This window comes from Neodiprion fabricii, chromosome 4, assembly GCF_021155785.1.
Source record: "Neodiprion fabricii isolate iyNeoFabr1 chromosome 4, iyNeoFabr1.1, whole genome shotgun sequence".
NCBI lineage: Eukaryota > Metazoa > Arthropoda > Insecta > Hymenoptera > Diprionidae > Neodiprion > Neodiprion fabricii.
The window spans coordinates 14,929,937-14,946,436 of record NC_060242.1 but is presented as its reverse complement, the minus strand read 5'-3'; the positions used below and the strand labels follow the sequence as shown (position 1 = coordinate 14,946,436).

Sequence of the window (16,500 nt, the reverse complement as noted above, 5' to 3'; positions counted from 1 at the left end):
GGCTACTGCCGGTTTCCAAGTAATGACACTGCCTTGCAGCTAAAATTTTACGACAGATAAAAAGGGGGTGAAGGGGGTATTTGCAAGAAAGAAACTTCAAATATATTTTTACGTAAGCTATTACGGAATACTATAAGATTGCCATCTCACCAATTCGGCTAACCGAGCTTTGAATTCTGGCGGATAATTGTCCTCCTCTATCGATTCTACGACTAGTTTTTCACTAGCGCTGACCTCCAACTTTCGATTGGGCTTTCCCGCTCCCCGTCTTCTTCCTGGTTCGTTCAACGTTTCATGTGTTTTTATACTCGAAGCTGTACTCAGCTCCTCCTTTTCGTCTTTCGGCTTAATGTTCAGTTTCTTCATGCCTCGTCGTTTTGGAATAATTGTCGGCGACAATATCCTTGATATTATCAAGCTGTTTTCAATGCCGTCAACTGTCTTTCCGACTGTTTCCACCACTTCATTATACGCCTGAACATTCACTGGAGGGATCTCGCTGCTACTGATCGGTGCAACCGTCGATTTTTCCCTTTTGACGTCATTGGTAACTCTTCGTCTCTGACTGGGAGCATTGTTTTTCTTTACTGAAGCTGCTCTACTTCTTCCTCTTGGAACGGTATGGGGATTGTTTTCGATATCAGTTTCCACTGTGGTTAACGGCTTTCTGTTTCTCGACGAGCGGTTGTCGCGAGGTTCTTCTTCCCTCTGAAGTAGCCTCGTCTCGGGCCTCTTTCGGATTCTACTTCGGGGATTTTTAACCTCTGATCTTACTTCAGATGGTTTCGTCGTCGATTCAAGTTTCTCGAAAACCGCTGCCACTGCAGTTGTAGCTGCAGATTCTGTCTCTGTTTCCACCGGTTCCGTGGTTTCAAGCTCAACAGGTTTTCCTACAGCCAGCGGCTGGAGTGTCGCTATTTCCGCCACTGGAGTAAATATCTCGATCTTAGGTTTATCGTCTTGCACCTGATCATTTCTGAATAAAGCTCCTTCGCCAAAACGCGCACTCGACCCTTCGATATCTTTGTTCATTTGGTTGCTTGAACTCTCAGACACGGCATCGAAAATTTTTGTTTGTTTTCCAGGATCTGCGATTCTGAAGGTAAGAGGTTCCGTGTTAAATTTTCGAGATACAAAAAAATCATCAGTTTTTTCGGGTTGTTCGAACTTTCTGCCTCTGCCCCGTCCTCCTCTCGACTTGAGTCGTTTATCTCCTGTCTCCATCAAGTGCTGAGGAGCTTGAGAATTTGATTCCAATCGACTCCTGGACCGAAAAGCAACACCCCGGATCGAACCGTCATTTGATGCCCCGTTCGAATCGGGCGACTTGGTGCGTCCCCCTCTGGTGATGAGTCGCGACGCGCGCGTTGTCGTCTCAAAAATACCTCCACTAGTGGAACTTTGTTGAGATCGGCCACTACCCCTTCTCGAATGCGGTGACGATGTTGTTGAAGGCTCGGTACTACTGGTAGAAACTGTGGTGTCCACAGAGCTCAGTGACGGAACCGTCGTTTTGTCGACGTTCAGGGGGATGGCAACTCGAACGCTTTCTGTGTTGGCGAGCGTTTCAGATGCCACAGTGGTGTCGTAATTTCTTGGGCTCATCCTGATGACAGATCTCCCCCTAGTTCGGATCTGCGGATCCTTCAATTTGGTATTTGCACTACTGGATTTCGACCTTCCAAAATCATCCAACGTCTTTTCCTCCGACAGAGCTTGATTCTGTGTCTTCCTACCTGTCCTCGACCTAGAATACTCGGCGGTTCCGGAGAAAACTGAAGGGCCAGTTTTAGCCAGGATCCCATCGCCACTCAGAAGCCCAATCCTAGAACGTGAAGTCTTTCTCTCAGGTCTTTGGCTTCGCCCAGCCGATTCCCTCGGTACTTCCAGTTCAATGTCGTCAAATGATTTGTTCGTTTTCACCCTGGACCGTTTGTCCGGTAGGTATCTTCTATCCCCGGTGTTCTTTCTCGTGGTCGTTTCTCCTTCTTCATTTGAGCTGGCAGTGTTTCGTCTTGCTGTATTCTTTACTTCAACATTCTGAATGGCGCTTTCTGCCGGTCTAATGCTCTCAGTGCTATATCCACTCTGTTGAATCGTTCCTGTGCGTCGCCTCGCGATGGTGGTACCCTTGGCAGCCGACGTCTCTAATCTGGCTTCCGGCGGTAGGTTCTTCCTCGATCCAGGGCCAGATTTCAGCCTTGAGGGCCGCCTTGAGGAGGGAGTTGACGAAGCATCAAGACTGACGGCCTTCGAGTTGCTCGTGTCGTCCGGGACGGCTACCTTGCTGAACCTGGCGCTACCTCTCCCACTGGTCGTCGTTGGTCTTTGTTGATCAACCTGCAATACAAGCGTCAGATGACAAAAAGTAACTCAACAGGTTTTGGACTGGTTGACAGGCAATTAAAAATTTCTGAATAATATGACCCTGAATCTATGTTAATGTCGTACTGTACCCTTACGAGCGAGAAAGCTTTCGCTTAATCTATAAGATACGCTCTTCACATGCACACATATAATGCATATGTTACAGCTATTGTAGATAGCATACGTATATCCGTTACGCCGCACTGTGGTGGGTTACGCAATTTTTTTCGGTAGGTATTTCTTTTCTAAAACTGTTATCTGCGCGCGGTGATCGCGATCTCCACACTGGATTGCGGGCCTCATGCCCGCTTTATGTCAGCTATACATCTTTTTCCATGCATAAATACGTGCATGAGTAGACGCAATGAGATAGAGACATTAAACGAAGACAACATATTTTCAGTGACGAATTGCTCTCGCAACAGAGATTGTAATTTATCCACACTCACCATGCTTGTTCAAGTGGGGCAACCCATGTTAATCGTAGAGTTCGAAATCGAATCGCTTGCTGACTCCATCCCCAATCGAATTCATACTCAATCACCGTTAGCATATGTTTATTAGCGCAGGGAGCGAATTTGAATGTGACCGTGACTAATTGGATTACTGATAGGAAGGATTCGATTCGACGTGTCAACTTACGAAAGATGGATGGGTAGCTCCCCACGTCCGGCGGTTATATAACTCATCAGCCAGTGCGGGGCAGGATGCAGCAAAATTATTATATTTTATATAACCGACGCGGATGGCCACACCACATTTTACCTGAGGTGATCCAGTTCACCGCAATCCAGCATCTCTCATGTGAATATAAGGCAGGCACTTTCGACAAGGTAATCCGGATTCGCCGGTGCCAGTTCAGCTCCGTGCGCACGCAATTCTCTTATACCCAGAGATTTTTTTATACAACAGTGAATTGGGCATCGAAGCAGAGATGCTCATATATATTCGAGTAACAAATGACGATAATAAATCATCCCGTTGACGCCAAAACCAATATTACTTTGAAGCATTAAGCAATGTCTGATCTTGGCACGAATCAGTCGAGTACCTTTATAAATTTTTGACTACCGATAACGAATCGGTACTACACGCACCTTCCAAAAATTCTGTACCTACCGAAAAAATGAGAAATTGAAACTGACGTATTGCCGAGGAAAAATTTCGTTCTCGAAACAGCGGAGATTAAAATAATTCAACGGAGCCTGGTGGTGATGTATACGCATAACATACATAACCGTGAGTATAATAGCCCGAGCTTCGAGCTGGATAACGAGCTGCAAAACCAGGTTTAATTCTGCATAAGATTCAGAACGATCCCGCTTCACTGTAAACGAAGAAATTCTATTTATACACACACTTACAATGATCATTAGCCACCAGAGCGGACTGAATTAATCTGCGCAACGACGACTCTCGAAGGTCCCTTAAAACGACTGTCAGTAGCCAAAAAAAAAATTACGATGAAATCTTTGTCGATGTCGAGCAGCCTCTATTTTTTTCGAGTTTTCTTTTGCCGTCGACGAGAGAGTTTTTCCTCACAACGCTACTTGCACTACCTTTATAAACGAAAGCCTTGTTACGTATCGGCGTGCGTAATGGTCTCTCGTTCGTAGGTGCAGCGGCAGAAGCAAAAGTGGTCCACTTTAAAGCAATCTCGAATCGGATCGGTCCAAAGTAGATCGTATAAAAAAAAAAAAAAGAAATCTACGAAATGAAAACCCAATACGACAAGGTGGGCTAACTGAGGCGTAGGCCACGCCTATCTGTAATAAACATCAAGTTCCCGTACAATCTCGACTCTGATCTTTATGAATATTTTGAATCTAATAAATCGTAATTAGCATTGCAATAGTTAGCGGATTATTTTCCACCAAATTAATAATCGTCGATCGCGTATCCTCGAAAATGATACATATTCAAGAAAAGAACTTGATATAATTAACCGTTGGTCACCCCACGCGTATTTTTGTGTGCAATAAATTTGTGCGATTTGGCGTTTCATAATTTATTGTGAACCGGGTCAATCAGGCAGCACCGAAATTGATTATGAAATTGTTGGAAGTTTGCGTAAAACTAATGACCACATACCGAATTCAAGCGGTGGCGGCTGACGATGACTGATCAGCGCAGTAGCACTATTTGCTCGTATAATAAGACCAGTTGCGATGAACAAATTGTTATACATTAATCTTCTTTACGGAATACAATAAGTGAATACATGTGCGTTTAGTTTTGAGTAATAGGAGTGAATTAGTTCATTCCTATTCGACCAAATATGTGTCACCGTGGTACAATCGGCAATTTACCACAGCTATATACTCCGTTCAGAACATGGCACAGTTGGAATACTTTCCAATCTTTTCAACCTAACGCAACTTGCTTTAATAATGACGATAACGCAATGATAGTGGCGAACTGAATCACTCTTGTATTATTCTGTTATCGGTTCCCGTCATTGTCAGACACCTGGGTGAAACATTTTTTCCGCTTTCATCCAGGTTAAATCCATTACTTCATTCTATCATCATCCGCGGCTGATATTCACAGAAAATTCCAATTTGACTAGACGAAGAAATTCTCAAATCCATCTTCACGTAGACGAATCACAGTGGAGTTGTAGACGGTAGTCTGACTTCGATTATTCAATGATCTCGTAGCTGCCGTGGCGATCCATAGATTGTTAGAAATCGGGGCCCATTTATCGGTAGGCGATCTTCAGCTGGGAGAATGATACTGCAAATCTATTAGGACCTTGTCCATGCTAAGTAATATGATTAACAATAAGTCAATTCGATAAGCGCCGTTCAGCTGTATAACCTTTGTCGAAACTAGCTGGTGTCACTGGGTCTGAGAGAATTCGACCTATTATACCAGGTGCAACAAGTCTGGCGAAGTGTTCGCGTCATAGAGCGTCATATTCCTTGACGTTAATGCGTTGCAATCATCCATAAAAGGAATTACTGTTCGTGAAAGCGTGAATTTCTTCTATCGCAACGTGGACATGAATAATGTCTGGAAGTTGAACCTGTACAGCTCTTGGTAGTCCAACGACTTATCTCCCGTGCAATCAATCAATATTCCCTCAACACTCGCTAATTTACTTTTCGCTACAAGATTCATCGACCATATTTTTACGTTTGTCAACTCGAAAGAATGTTTAGAGACTGGTGTCTCGTCGAACAACGCATGATAATTGTTCGGCTAAAATATGACTTACAAAAAATTCCTATTTCTTTTCGCAACAACGATTAGAACTAATAAAATGTAAAGTATGTTACTTCAGAATTGGAAAGATCTTGCCGAAATGCTTATGAGCAGATCTGGTTCGGCGTACACGGATACCGCAACTTGCGGGCGTAGGCAATTCTTCGCCTCGGGGAATAGGAACTTTCAAACGGTCGTGCAAAGTCGTTTAAACCTGGACACCGATTACGCCTGCGGTTTCAATGACCACTTTAGTTGAATATAACTGACTATAATGAAAAAGTGATCAAGTTAAGAATCCAAACTTTTTGGCATTGTCTGCTTAATTTATATTCAACCCGCCGATGATACAATGATCTACTATTGGGTACATACATGTTTGTTTCCTCATTATCATCCCCCCCCATCCACATTGCCGAACTTTTTGGAAGATTTGTGAAAAATGTGTGCTACAAAACTTGTGCCATAATTGAACAAGCGGATGGGATGAAGGATGCCATGGAAATGACCTTGGAAAATCACTCAAACGTGAGAAATGTGCTGGTAAGTCTTTGATTCTAACTTGTGACAAGCCGACGCAAACCGCGACATTTGACGTTACTTTGGCTACAGCAGTGATCCAGGTTCCTGCAAGATAAAAGGCGAATGCTCTAGTTTTAACCCCCACGCAGCATGTTGTCGTAAACTCTTTACCTCTTGGTAGTATGTGTTCCGCTTACTCAGTAATAGTGAATCTATATCGTACCCACTTGCTCGATTTACGAAAGTAAAAGTTGGCGGCTGCCTGACTCGCGTTGCTGCACGTCGTACACGCCCATGCTTACCGGAATGCCTTCGAGGTCTCGAGTCACGGCTGACCAGCTACAATGAGAAGCGTTTCCCAGAATTGCCCAGTGCTTTTTGGCACTTTTACACATGATAGATGACAGAAAAGTACAAGTAGCTATCTTTTATTAAAATTTATGAAAATCTCACCAACTGAAGTGAACAATATCTGCGCTCAAGGCGTATACAAAATTATGACCTATTGGAAATCCGCTAAATCACAAGTACGAACCAACTTTTATACCTGCGGCTGTTCATTATTTCCCTGAAATCACTGAGACACCCTGTAAGTAATTGTAACATAAGTATGGACTTCGAACGAGACTGTGGACGCACCTCAAACGCATTGGAAATCGCACTTTCCATGACCTTTAGCTTTCGTCGTTGTTTTTTTTGAGACAGCTACTTGTTCATAAACGTATAATTGACCTGTCTCAATGTGGGACAACTGCGTCTTGGCTTCGATGGAAAAAAACGATACCGCTTTTCATCGTTGCTGAATAGTTTCAAGACAGAAGGCTGAGTGCAGGAGTTCACCGCATATAAGTGCATCGACAGTTCATCTGGCATTGCAGCAGCGGTTGCATGGCAGAAAATTATGAATCTTACACATACGTATATAAATATTTGCCGCGCATGTAAGTGAGAGGTTGAACTATCAATTCCCTCGAAGGTAGACCACTTCGCACCGACCCGGACAACTGTGTCGTTATGTTTCTGGCGATATTGTAACTATAGTCTGTCAAATATTCCCCTCTCGTTTATTTCCTAGTCCACGTAAATATGTTCTTCCAGCCGACTCGACTATGTCTTTTAACGCAATTCGAAAGCACGGCTTACAGTTACAAAAATTCGGACTAACGCGATTTCGCACTAATCGAAATCTTCGTTAAGTTCAAAAGAAAGACCACCGAATCCACTGTTCTCTCCCATCCTATCTTACTTCATCTAGCCAAGATCTTTGGAGCCGATTGATAAACCGGTCGAAGCTGGTTAATAATTGCTTTTTTGCTTTTCACGAGAAGCAACACGTCGGCCAGCGTCTGAAGGACCCTCGGATGACATTAAATACATATATGATTTGCGAAAATTCGGTGTCAGGACAAACTGTGTAGTTTACCCTACAAGTGAAGGACACACCACTCACCTCCCGGAGCTGCTGATAAAATGCGTCGAGGTATACGAGCCTACAGAAAAGCCTCATGTTCGCGAACGAATGGTATCCAGTAATCAAATCGTATCAACTACCGCCAACCTGAAGGACGACCATGAGCCCAATCTGATTTAGTCATTATTTGTTACCGTACTCACTATGTGTTCGAAACTTATCAAAAATTGTTAGCCGTATGTGCTTTCGGACGCGTATTAATATAAAGGAAAACCAATGTAAAATACAATCCAGTAAAACTAGAAGCAGCCGGGACTGTCAATTTTGCGAGGGTGAACCCCACTGTAACTTTTAATTGGGGTCATTACGTGGGGTAACTGACACGGTCGCTCTCTCTGTACGCTATAATCGTCAGAATCCAAAACCCAAGCGCTACGTAATTCGTTGATGGATTTATGAAGACGAGGAGAGATTGCAAAATAGCTCAGGGGGATCGGTTGGAGGATTCAACGATCAATTTTAATAACTGGTTTACTGTTTCTAAACGATGTGCCTTTACCAATGTTATGCTTTCGCCAAGAATTGCATGTACAGGTTTTATTACGTCAGTATATTACGGTTAACGTGTACAGAAAAATTCAATTCTGGTAGTTTCTGCAGACTGGCGGTGAGTAATACTCCGTCCCTAATTGATTTTTCGAAAATTGCGCGAGACAAATTGGCAGATGAGTTCTACGCGATTCGACATTATATTTTTCACGTTCGAGTACCATGTGCGTGAATAAATAAAAATTAATAGTTTGAAAGGCGGTTACCTATTGAAATCGATTTCTCTTCAAAGTAATATGATTTTGGAACGGTAAACTCCACACATTGTTCCACGGTTATTGAATTTCGAAATTCGGATTTTTTCTCTGCCCCGACTCAACGTGCGAGCGCGTCTTCCTGTAATTCAGCTCGAAGGCCTGAGAAGAGCAAAATTAAGAATTCAACTTTCTACCAGACGTGTTAACACCGGAGGCTCGTTGAGCATCCACCGAGGTAGTCGCGTGTTCTCGCCACTGTCCTTCTCCTCTCACCTTCGCCTTCCTCTTCGTGTTTCACGCATCCCATCCGCGTCGCCTCCAGCCTTTACCGAATCCACATCGTGATCCAGACGAGATCAGAAGCCCTAATTCCACTTCACCTCTGCAGCCGCATGGTGGCCCATAACTTACGTAACTTTGTGCAAGAGAGCGTGAACAGGTTACTCCTCATGTTATTCTTACTTCTCGAGTTTACTACTCGGAGATTAAGAGGTCATACTCAACCTGAAGAACTGGATTTCACGTCTTTTGACATCCAATTGTTTGATGCAATCATAATATGGGACTTGCAATTACGTTGAAGAAAAATATGACGATGAGCTTGTTATGCCAGTTCTTTCATGCAATACCACTTATTTAGAATTTTTTTATTATTTATTCGTTTACTTTTTTTGTGTATCAGACTATATAATGAGTTGATTTGACGTCAGTTATAGAGAACAGGTAATCTACCAACTCGGATACGACTAATTGAGTGACACATGTTACTTTCCGGGTCAGAGTTTCTCTCCGTGTATATCATAACTATACAAACTGTACATTTTACAATGCAGCTGCACAGTATTCGACAGATATGCGGTGATGAATTATAAAGTAACGTCATCGTTGAAAGTCAAATTAAACAATCGAGAAATTCGTAAAAGTGATAAAATAAAAGAGAGAGAGAGAGAGAGAGACACAAAAAGAAGACAGTCGAGAGAAAGCTAAACTAGCCTTTGATGCAAATGTTTCATGGCATACCCGAGGAATGTTCTGCAGGAATCGTTATAGAATTGGGGAGCGGCGAGCCTTGGCGAATTAATAATGTCCAACGTCAAATCACACACCGGATGAAAGAAGTTACATTTCTGAAAACATTTCGTGGCAGAAACTTTCTGCGCGGCCCGAGATATCGAAACCGGACAAGCCGGCTGTGTGTAAGCGCGTTATGATGGACAATGTTCCAATTATGTATTAATATAATGCATTTTTTTAATATGAGCGCACCTGTGTTTAAGTTCTGAAGGAAGGCCGATCGTAATCTCTGCAGTTTATTAGACATCAGTTCGATATAGTCGGCTATTATAAACGTATAAAGCACAACCGTAACAAACCGCTCTAATTTTTTACCCGCAAGCATATTTTTTTCCCTCATCTATAAAGTTAATAAGCTTCAATTTTTATTATTGTTTGTATGTAAGTGCCTTTTTCTAATTTTTTGCCTCTATGTGGTTTTATTTTCATCTCAACAAAAACACGTACCAAAAAAGTCGCCGAATTATGAATCATGTCACTCTATCAACTTGTGTCTCCGTACCTGTTTTACATGTCTATCATAATATTCGTTGTGTGTAGGTACACAAATGTACAATTTGTTGTAATTTGATTTCGGAACATATCGAATCCATTGTTCAATACTTATATCATTTTGTACGTACGTACACGTCAATTTGTCTCACGAGCTGATCCTGACTAAACAAAATACGACTAACAATCATCGTTTAGTTTGTTGTAACGGCCTGGGATTCAAGGCCGCAAAGAAACGACGGTCTGACTGGCGACATTATTGACACGGTATCTGAGAAACGGGGTAAAAGTGATCATTTTATATGCAGCTGAATGAGTTACGGTCGGGGAATGACTACAGATTGATCGATCAAGCAGACGTGCCACCAACCAGATATCGCTTCGATTAGACTGGTGTTAGCGTGATCTTGTCGATAGATCAAAAAATTGGCAGGATAAATTATGCAGCACGGAGAAAGCCCATTCGAGTCAGTGTGATAGGTAAGGCATATACTCGTATGTGATGCGACCATAGAATACCAACAAGCCCAAGGCTGATTATTTTATCGAAAAGAAAAGCACGGATGTGTGGCGCTAATCCTATATAGGAAGGTAATTTATAGCGCTTCTTATAAATGTCGAGAATTCCATTAACAGTGATACCTCTTGGTATATATCCCGGGTGACATCGCGAACCAAAGCTATGATTTCGATCTGAACTCACTCGAATCTCACTGTAATTAGCGTCTACAATCCATCCCGGTAATCGTACGGCACTTGCAAAAGTTTGGAAGATAATACCGTGTCTTGGTTTTCGTTGGTCAAGTTAAACTGCAGCATACCCTGTTAATTCCGTGAATCTTATAATATCCTATACAACAGTATGATGGATGTTTAACAGTATGGAAAAATGTTAGACGGTCGGGTAAAAGGCATAAGGTATACTGCAACCTTGGACGCTGTACCCTGTTCCAAGAGTGGCCTACGCTCGGATATAATCTGGACATGCTATGGGCCAGCTATCAGGTGATCGACTTCGATCAATTTTATTGCCCGCTCCGCCATAGATAATATGACATTTTTCCAACGTTCACCGCAGCGCTTAAGGTATAGGCGACTTAATGGCCCTTCGGAAGTACCTAATGCGAATAATCAACATCATCTCTACATCATCTCGTCCGTCAAATAGAGCACGCTGGTTGTTTTATACGCATGGAAAGACTACAGGGCAGTTCGTGGGAATAATTAAAAATCATTTGACCTAGCTCGTAGTTCTACGAAATATACCGCATATTTATGAAGTTACGAAACCCTCGATCGACAGGGCATCAAGAAGACGGCCGCTGACCCAGGGCCACGGACGAACGCGCAGAACTTTCACGTTTCAGTAAGTTTTCAATTTTAGCTGCTTGCTCTTAAAAATATTAGACAGGTGCGATATTGATGTCTGCTTATATGGTACACAGATTTGGGTGTTGATAAATTGCAGCATGAGAAATTAATCATCCCTTATAGTTCGTCTACGTCGAAAAATTTATTTTCCTAATTGTAAGAGTTGTTTAATCAGGCCGCATCATGTAACATATACGGTATAATATGTGCGAGAGCCACTGCAATTGCGCGTGCAATCATTCTCAGAGAATTTCTCGACCGGTTCTTTCAGCTTTTCACTTTAGTGTCGGTATAGGTGCCCGCCTATATCGCACTGTGGCGTCAGGACTTGAAAGCAGCTCTGCACAAACTGTAACGCGTATCATTGGGATCCAAACCACATACGCCTGTCCAGTAAATGGTAAGAGATTAGAACGTGTTAAAATAAATTCATATTCATATACACGTTATTCCGAATTTCGCAAATAAACTAATTGCATGATACGAAAATCACTTCAGATTAATCGATTTGGTTTTTCAATTTATATGGGTAAGTCCACCAATAACCAACACATGAACGGGACGATAAAAATCAATTTGTCTGAAATTTTTACCTCTTGTAGTATGTACCAAGAATGGCAAGCTTACCAAATTTGAACCTTCTAGGACTTAGCGTTCGCGGGAAATGCCACATCAAACTTTATCTTTGCGACCTAATTGAGATTTAAACTCGAATTGTTTTCGTGTCGTTATCGGCATAAAAAAACTTGGCAAAAATAGGCATCTTATGAAAAAAATTCTCATCTTTCCGAATATGTTATTCATTTCTGGATAACTTTTCGAAATCAATCTCAAAAACACGTTTTTCGGTAAAAAAAAAAAATGGTATAGTTTCACGTGCCACCAAAATTTATCTTACTTTTGAGTTTTTTATGTGAAAGCTGAGATTTATTCATTAGGGTACTCAAATTTTCAGAATGGTGTGGCTATAGGATCCCACGTGAGCTACGTTCAATTGATTCTACTGATAATACAGGTATGTACTCTCTTTTCGGAATTCAACGGAATATTTTCATTTCTTTAAATTCTAGACCATCAGATGTATCTAGCGGCAGTTCATGATGTAACTGCACCATCATCTCTCATATTTCTGTTTATTAGTATACCGCGAGAAAACGTTGAAACTTTACGGGCTTGGCGAACGACTGCGCAGGCGCTAAATAGTTTAACTCAAATTGGTTGTACAATGGCGATATTTTCGACCGCCAATCACAGTAGACGATAAAGCTCGCGCCTGCGCAGTCCGTCGCTGAGCCTGTTAAGTTTCACCGTTTTATCGAAGTTTACTAATATACAGAAATCTGAAAGATGATGGTGCAGACACCTCATGAACTGCCGCCAGATACATGGATCAATTTTCGGATAATTCGCATCGCTACTATGCACGCTTCAAAATTCGACTGAGAAATGAAAGGATATTTCCAAAAGTTCGAGGCCAAAGGATTCGAGGGAGACTGTCTTGTACCTGACGTGAACACCTGGCCTTTACTGGTAATGAAAGGTAAAACGGTCAGATATTAAAAAACTGGTATCCTCTTCGCAGGCACCTACCCATCATCACTTGCTTGGCACAGGCGCAAATCGCACACATACCCGGCAAATATATCTGCACGTACCCCTCTTTAATACCTGAGTGTGATGGCTGAAAGGATGGATGTCTATTTGTAATTGCAACAGAAACCTTGGACTACATGTATCCTCTGCATGAACCCCCCGTCACCGAGTAATAATTATATTGACGATCGAAACGATTAGAGGTGTGCGCTAGGTGCAAGGATAAAATATCCCAAGAGGCCCTCTGTATTCAGAGGGCTGCTTCCAAAAAATTGCTGTAGCAGAGTTTCGAAGGACTCATCCGATGGCAACAGTGCTGTTTCGTTACATTTAGGTATTATGCATGTGTAAAACATAGTCTAATGTCAAGGAGGCCTGTTACCAATTTACAATGTCTGCGTGTATTTTCCATTGACATTTCTTTCAACCCGTCGACGAGCCATTCCAATTATAAGTATCAGACTCTGGCATGTCGAGCCGTTGTCAGTGATTTGCATTCATTTCAAAATCTGGCCAACAGAATTATTGGACGACGTTCAGAAAATAATCAACTTGCGCAGTGGGGATATTTGTCGGGATGGCAAAATCGATAATCGTTCATCCCTGGCAAATTCAGGAAAGTACAGTTCATCGATATTAATAATAGGCGAGGTGAGAACAGTACCAGCAAATTGCGAATGTAACCAAAGCCAAAGCTATGCGATATATATTTTATAACTAATTGGCAACTCGATACGGCGAACGTAAAGTGATCTCGAGCCGGCCGAATTACGCACTATTTACGTATCACTTGTTCGATTATACACGCGTCTTAGATACGTATTCGTAACCCGATACTCACATCCGTCTTTAGCACGTGTATGTAGTCGAACAGAGTTGAGGAACTTTTTGCGATAGAATATTTACCGAACCGCACCCGAGCTGACAAGTTTCAAGACCTAAATATATCCAAATTTTTCAGGCGCTGATTTTTCATGCTTCATTCTCATATAACTATAATAACTTCCCGATGCTTACCTGCAGCTATCATTCCAACATGTCAATCTCACGCTCTCATCCCTATTTAAGGTTCACTTGTATCGGAAATTGATGGCAAACTTTCACACATGCTGACTTATATTTGTATCATGTGTTATGTATTCGTTTTAATAAGAATCAACTGACCGAAGACGGCGATCCACGCAGAGCATCAGTCAGACCAATAAAGAGCCCGATCACCAGTAGCGATACCACCGCAGTGGAACGGGAAGGCCTCCACTTCATTCTGCAAGAATGGAAAAAGGAAAAAAATAATGAATGTAGATCAAATGTTGAGAACATATTCTGGAAGAGGGATACGCTTTTCGGTTTCAAATTGATGTAATTTCTTATCTAACGCAACGAGCATTAAACTATTTTAACTATTTCAAATTGAACATAATATGCACTTTCACCGAGAATCAACATTAACTGGCGTAAGGAAACGTTATATATAAGCAAGTACGAGATAATTGTATGCAGGTATCAATTTTAATTTATGCAGCTTCACTTTCAGTTTCATCAATAAAATGAAAGAAATTTTTTAAAAATCAACCGAACAAAAGAGAATGTGCAAATGTATTTTTCTCTGAGGATGTAGAATATAGGTTAACGGACTCCCGTAATAATATAAATATACATCAATATTTCACTTTTACCCGTAAGATTGCTCTGTAGGTACTGTAATAGCGGCACTCGAGCACCGCATTGCAATCGTACATCTTTTAAAAAGAAAAAGGTCGATACTAATTAGTACTGCAACTTCTACTCTGACGATGCATCGTTCAAACTATCTGTCCCAAGACTTGCAACCTCAATTGAGTTGATTACGAAAAGAATATAACCGGGAATTAGTATCCAGAAGATTTTTGAATTGCACAGTGTTGCAATCTAATCGATTTCATTTACAATTAGTTGAGAGAGATCTTTTTGCTTTGTAAAACAAAGATGCTACCGACAATGGTCACCGAGATAAAATAGCGAGTTGTCTGACACGGATAGCGGATCGTGCGACAAGGTCGGTGTTATCCGGGTGGTGCTGTTTTAGACGGATAGAAGATCGTAGTGTTATTATAAAAAGTATCATGGATCAGGTATAATGTATATTTATACTTGTCTGGAATACAGCAATATTTTATCTAATTATACTTCTTCAATTATTTAAATTCGTATAATCTTACCAGTCACATATCATTTCGGAACTACCCGCACATTATCCTGTCCTCGCCACTACTGCAAACTTTTTTTTAGATTTTACAATTACCTTGAAAGCGATTGACGGGAACTTATACGTTCATGGAAAGTTTGTACAGCTACTACACCCTTGACGGGACAACAAAAGAAAATTAAAAATTTTACACCGCGAGTAATGTTGAAAGGGAACTAAAGTTATTGTTGTAGATTTTTTACTAATTTTTTTTTTTATTTCATTACTCGCATTTCTTCGATTATAGTAGATTGATTATTCTTGTTCTACAAATTTGTACACCTTGTGGGACTAAACAATCGGCGATTTATGTAGCCGCTGTAAGCCTGCTGTATCAATGGTAAAAAAATGCGTTGAATGAAACGTGAGAGGCATCAGAGATAGTGATGTAAATTTATATTTGGTGTCTAACATTCTTTATATCGCTCAACTTTACAAAAGCAGCGATTATTCTCACTCTCATATTTTACACCACGCGGCTGTATGTATGAATGTATATCGTTATAAATTTACGTAAGAGACTGAATATCGTTTTATAGAAAGCGCTCATGCCGACGGTTATATATCGTAAAGGTCGTTAATCCACATCCATTAACTGTACTGGAAAAAATCTCCACTCTCCATATTGTTCCAGGTTGGACTTGCATTGGCGATCGTTGCCAATTCTGTTCCCGCAATTTGATGAACGGTAAGTAGCGTAAATTATGAAAAGCATTGATCAGATCACGAATCTCTATTTGGCGAGATCTCGATATATGAACGAATCGACGCAATAAATGCAGTAAAAAATAGAAAAAAAACCAGAAAAAGATCAATGAAATGTATCAGTATGTTATGCATTACCTCAGGATCCTTCGGTGTTCCTATTCCAGTCGGAAATGCATCACACTAGAGCACTACACCACAGCATAAAACTGTCTGACAACGATCACAATCAATAAACACCAACGAACACTTATCGACAGTCAGTTGTGGAAGCAGTATGGCACACGAAGCGGCGAACTCTTGCTGGAGTTTTTGCAGGAGTATAAAGTGGTAGGAATTTGTGAAAGAACAAAGTCGAAAGGGAAGGAAAATAGGAAAGCAAACGTCTACTGGCACTTCTCATGAAGGCCCAATGAAAAAATGGAGCCTCGATCAATTTTGCCGGAGAGAATGTTGCGGTTTTTTACTGAGTTCGCGGTGTAGTGTGTAATTCAGGTCCGGTGTGTCGCGAAATGCATTTTGGCTTTATACCTGCAGTCAGTGGCGATCGGCTAGCGGTTGTCTGTGGTATGGTTCTGAGTTGGTAGCGAAGTGGTAAAGCGCCAGCGACAAATGAAACTCGATCCGTATCGACTGGTCGAAAAACAGGGCAGGGGCAAGAAGTAAGATGAAGAAAAAAGAAACAAACAAAAAAAGCAACAGGTCGTACCCGGCATTTCCCTTTCGCT

At 41.5% G+C, this 16,500-nt stretch overlaps 1 protein-coding gene across 6 annotated transcripts in view; it reads right to left on the bottom strand.

Annotated features, from left to right (window-relative positions):
• LOC124179653 (serine-rich adhesin for platelets-like) overlaps nt 1-16,380 on the bottom strand; it is a 31,912-nt gene extending 15,532 nt beyond the window's left edge. For all 6 annotated transcript variants that reach the window (XM_046564265.1, XM_046564267.1, XM_046564268.1 and 3 more), the window contains exons 1-3: nt 15,911-16,380; nt 14,008-14,107; nt 151-2,340 (exon numbers count right to left, since the gene is read on the bottom strand). In XM_046564265.1, coding sequence (XP_046420221.1) covers nt 151-2,340; nt 14,008-14,106 — 2,289 coding nt within the window. In that variant the 5' untranslated portion in view covers nt 14,107; nt 15,911-16,380. The remainder of the gene's footprint in view (nt 1-150; nt 2,341-14,007; nt 14,108-15,910) is intronic.
• Between the last annotated feature and the right edge of the window lie 120 nt (nt 16,381-16,500).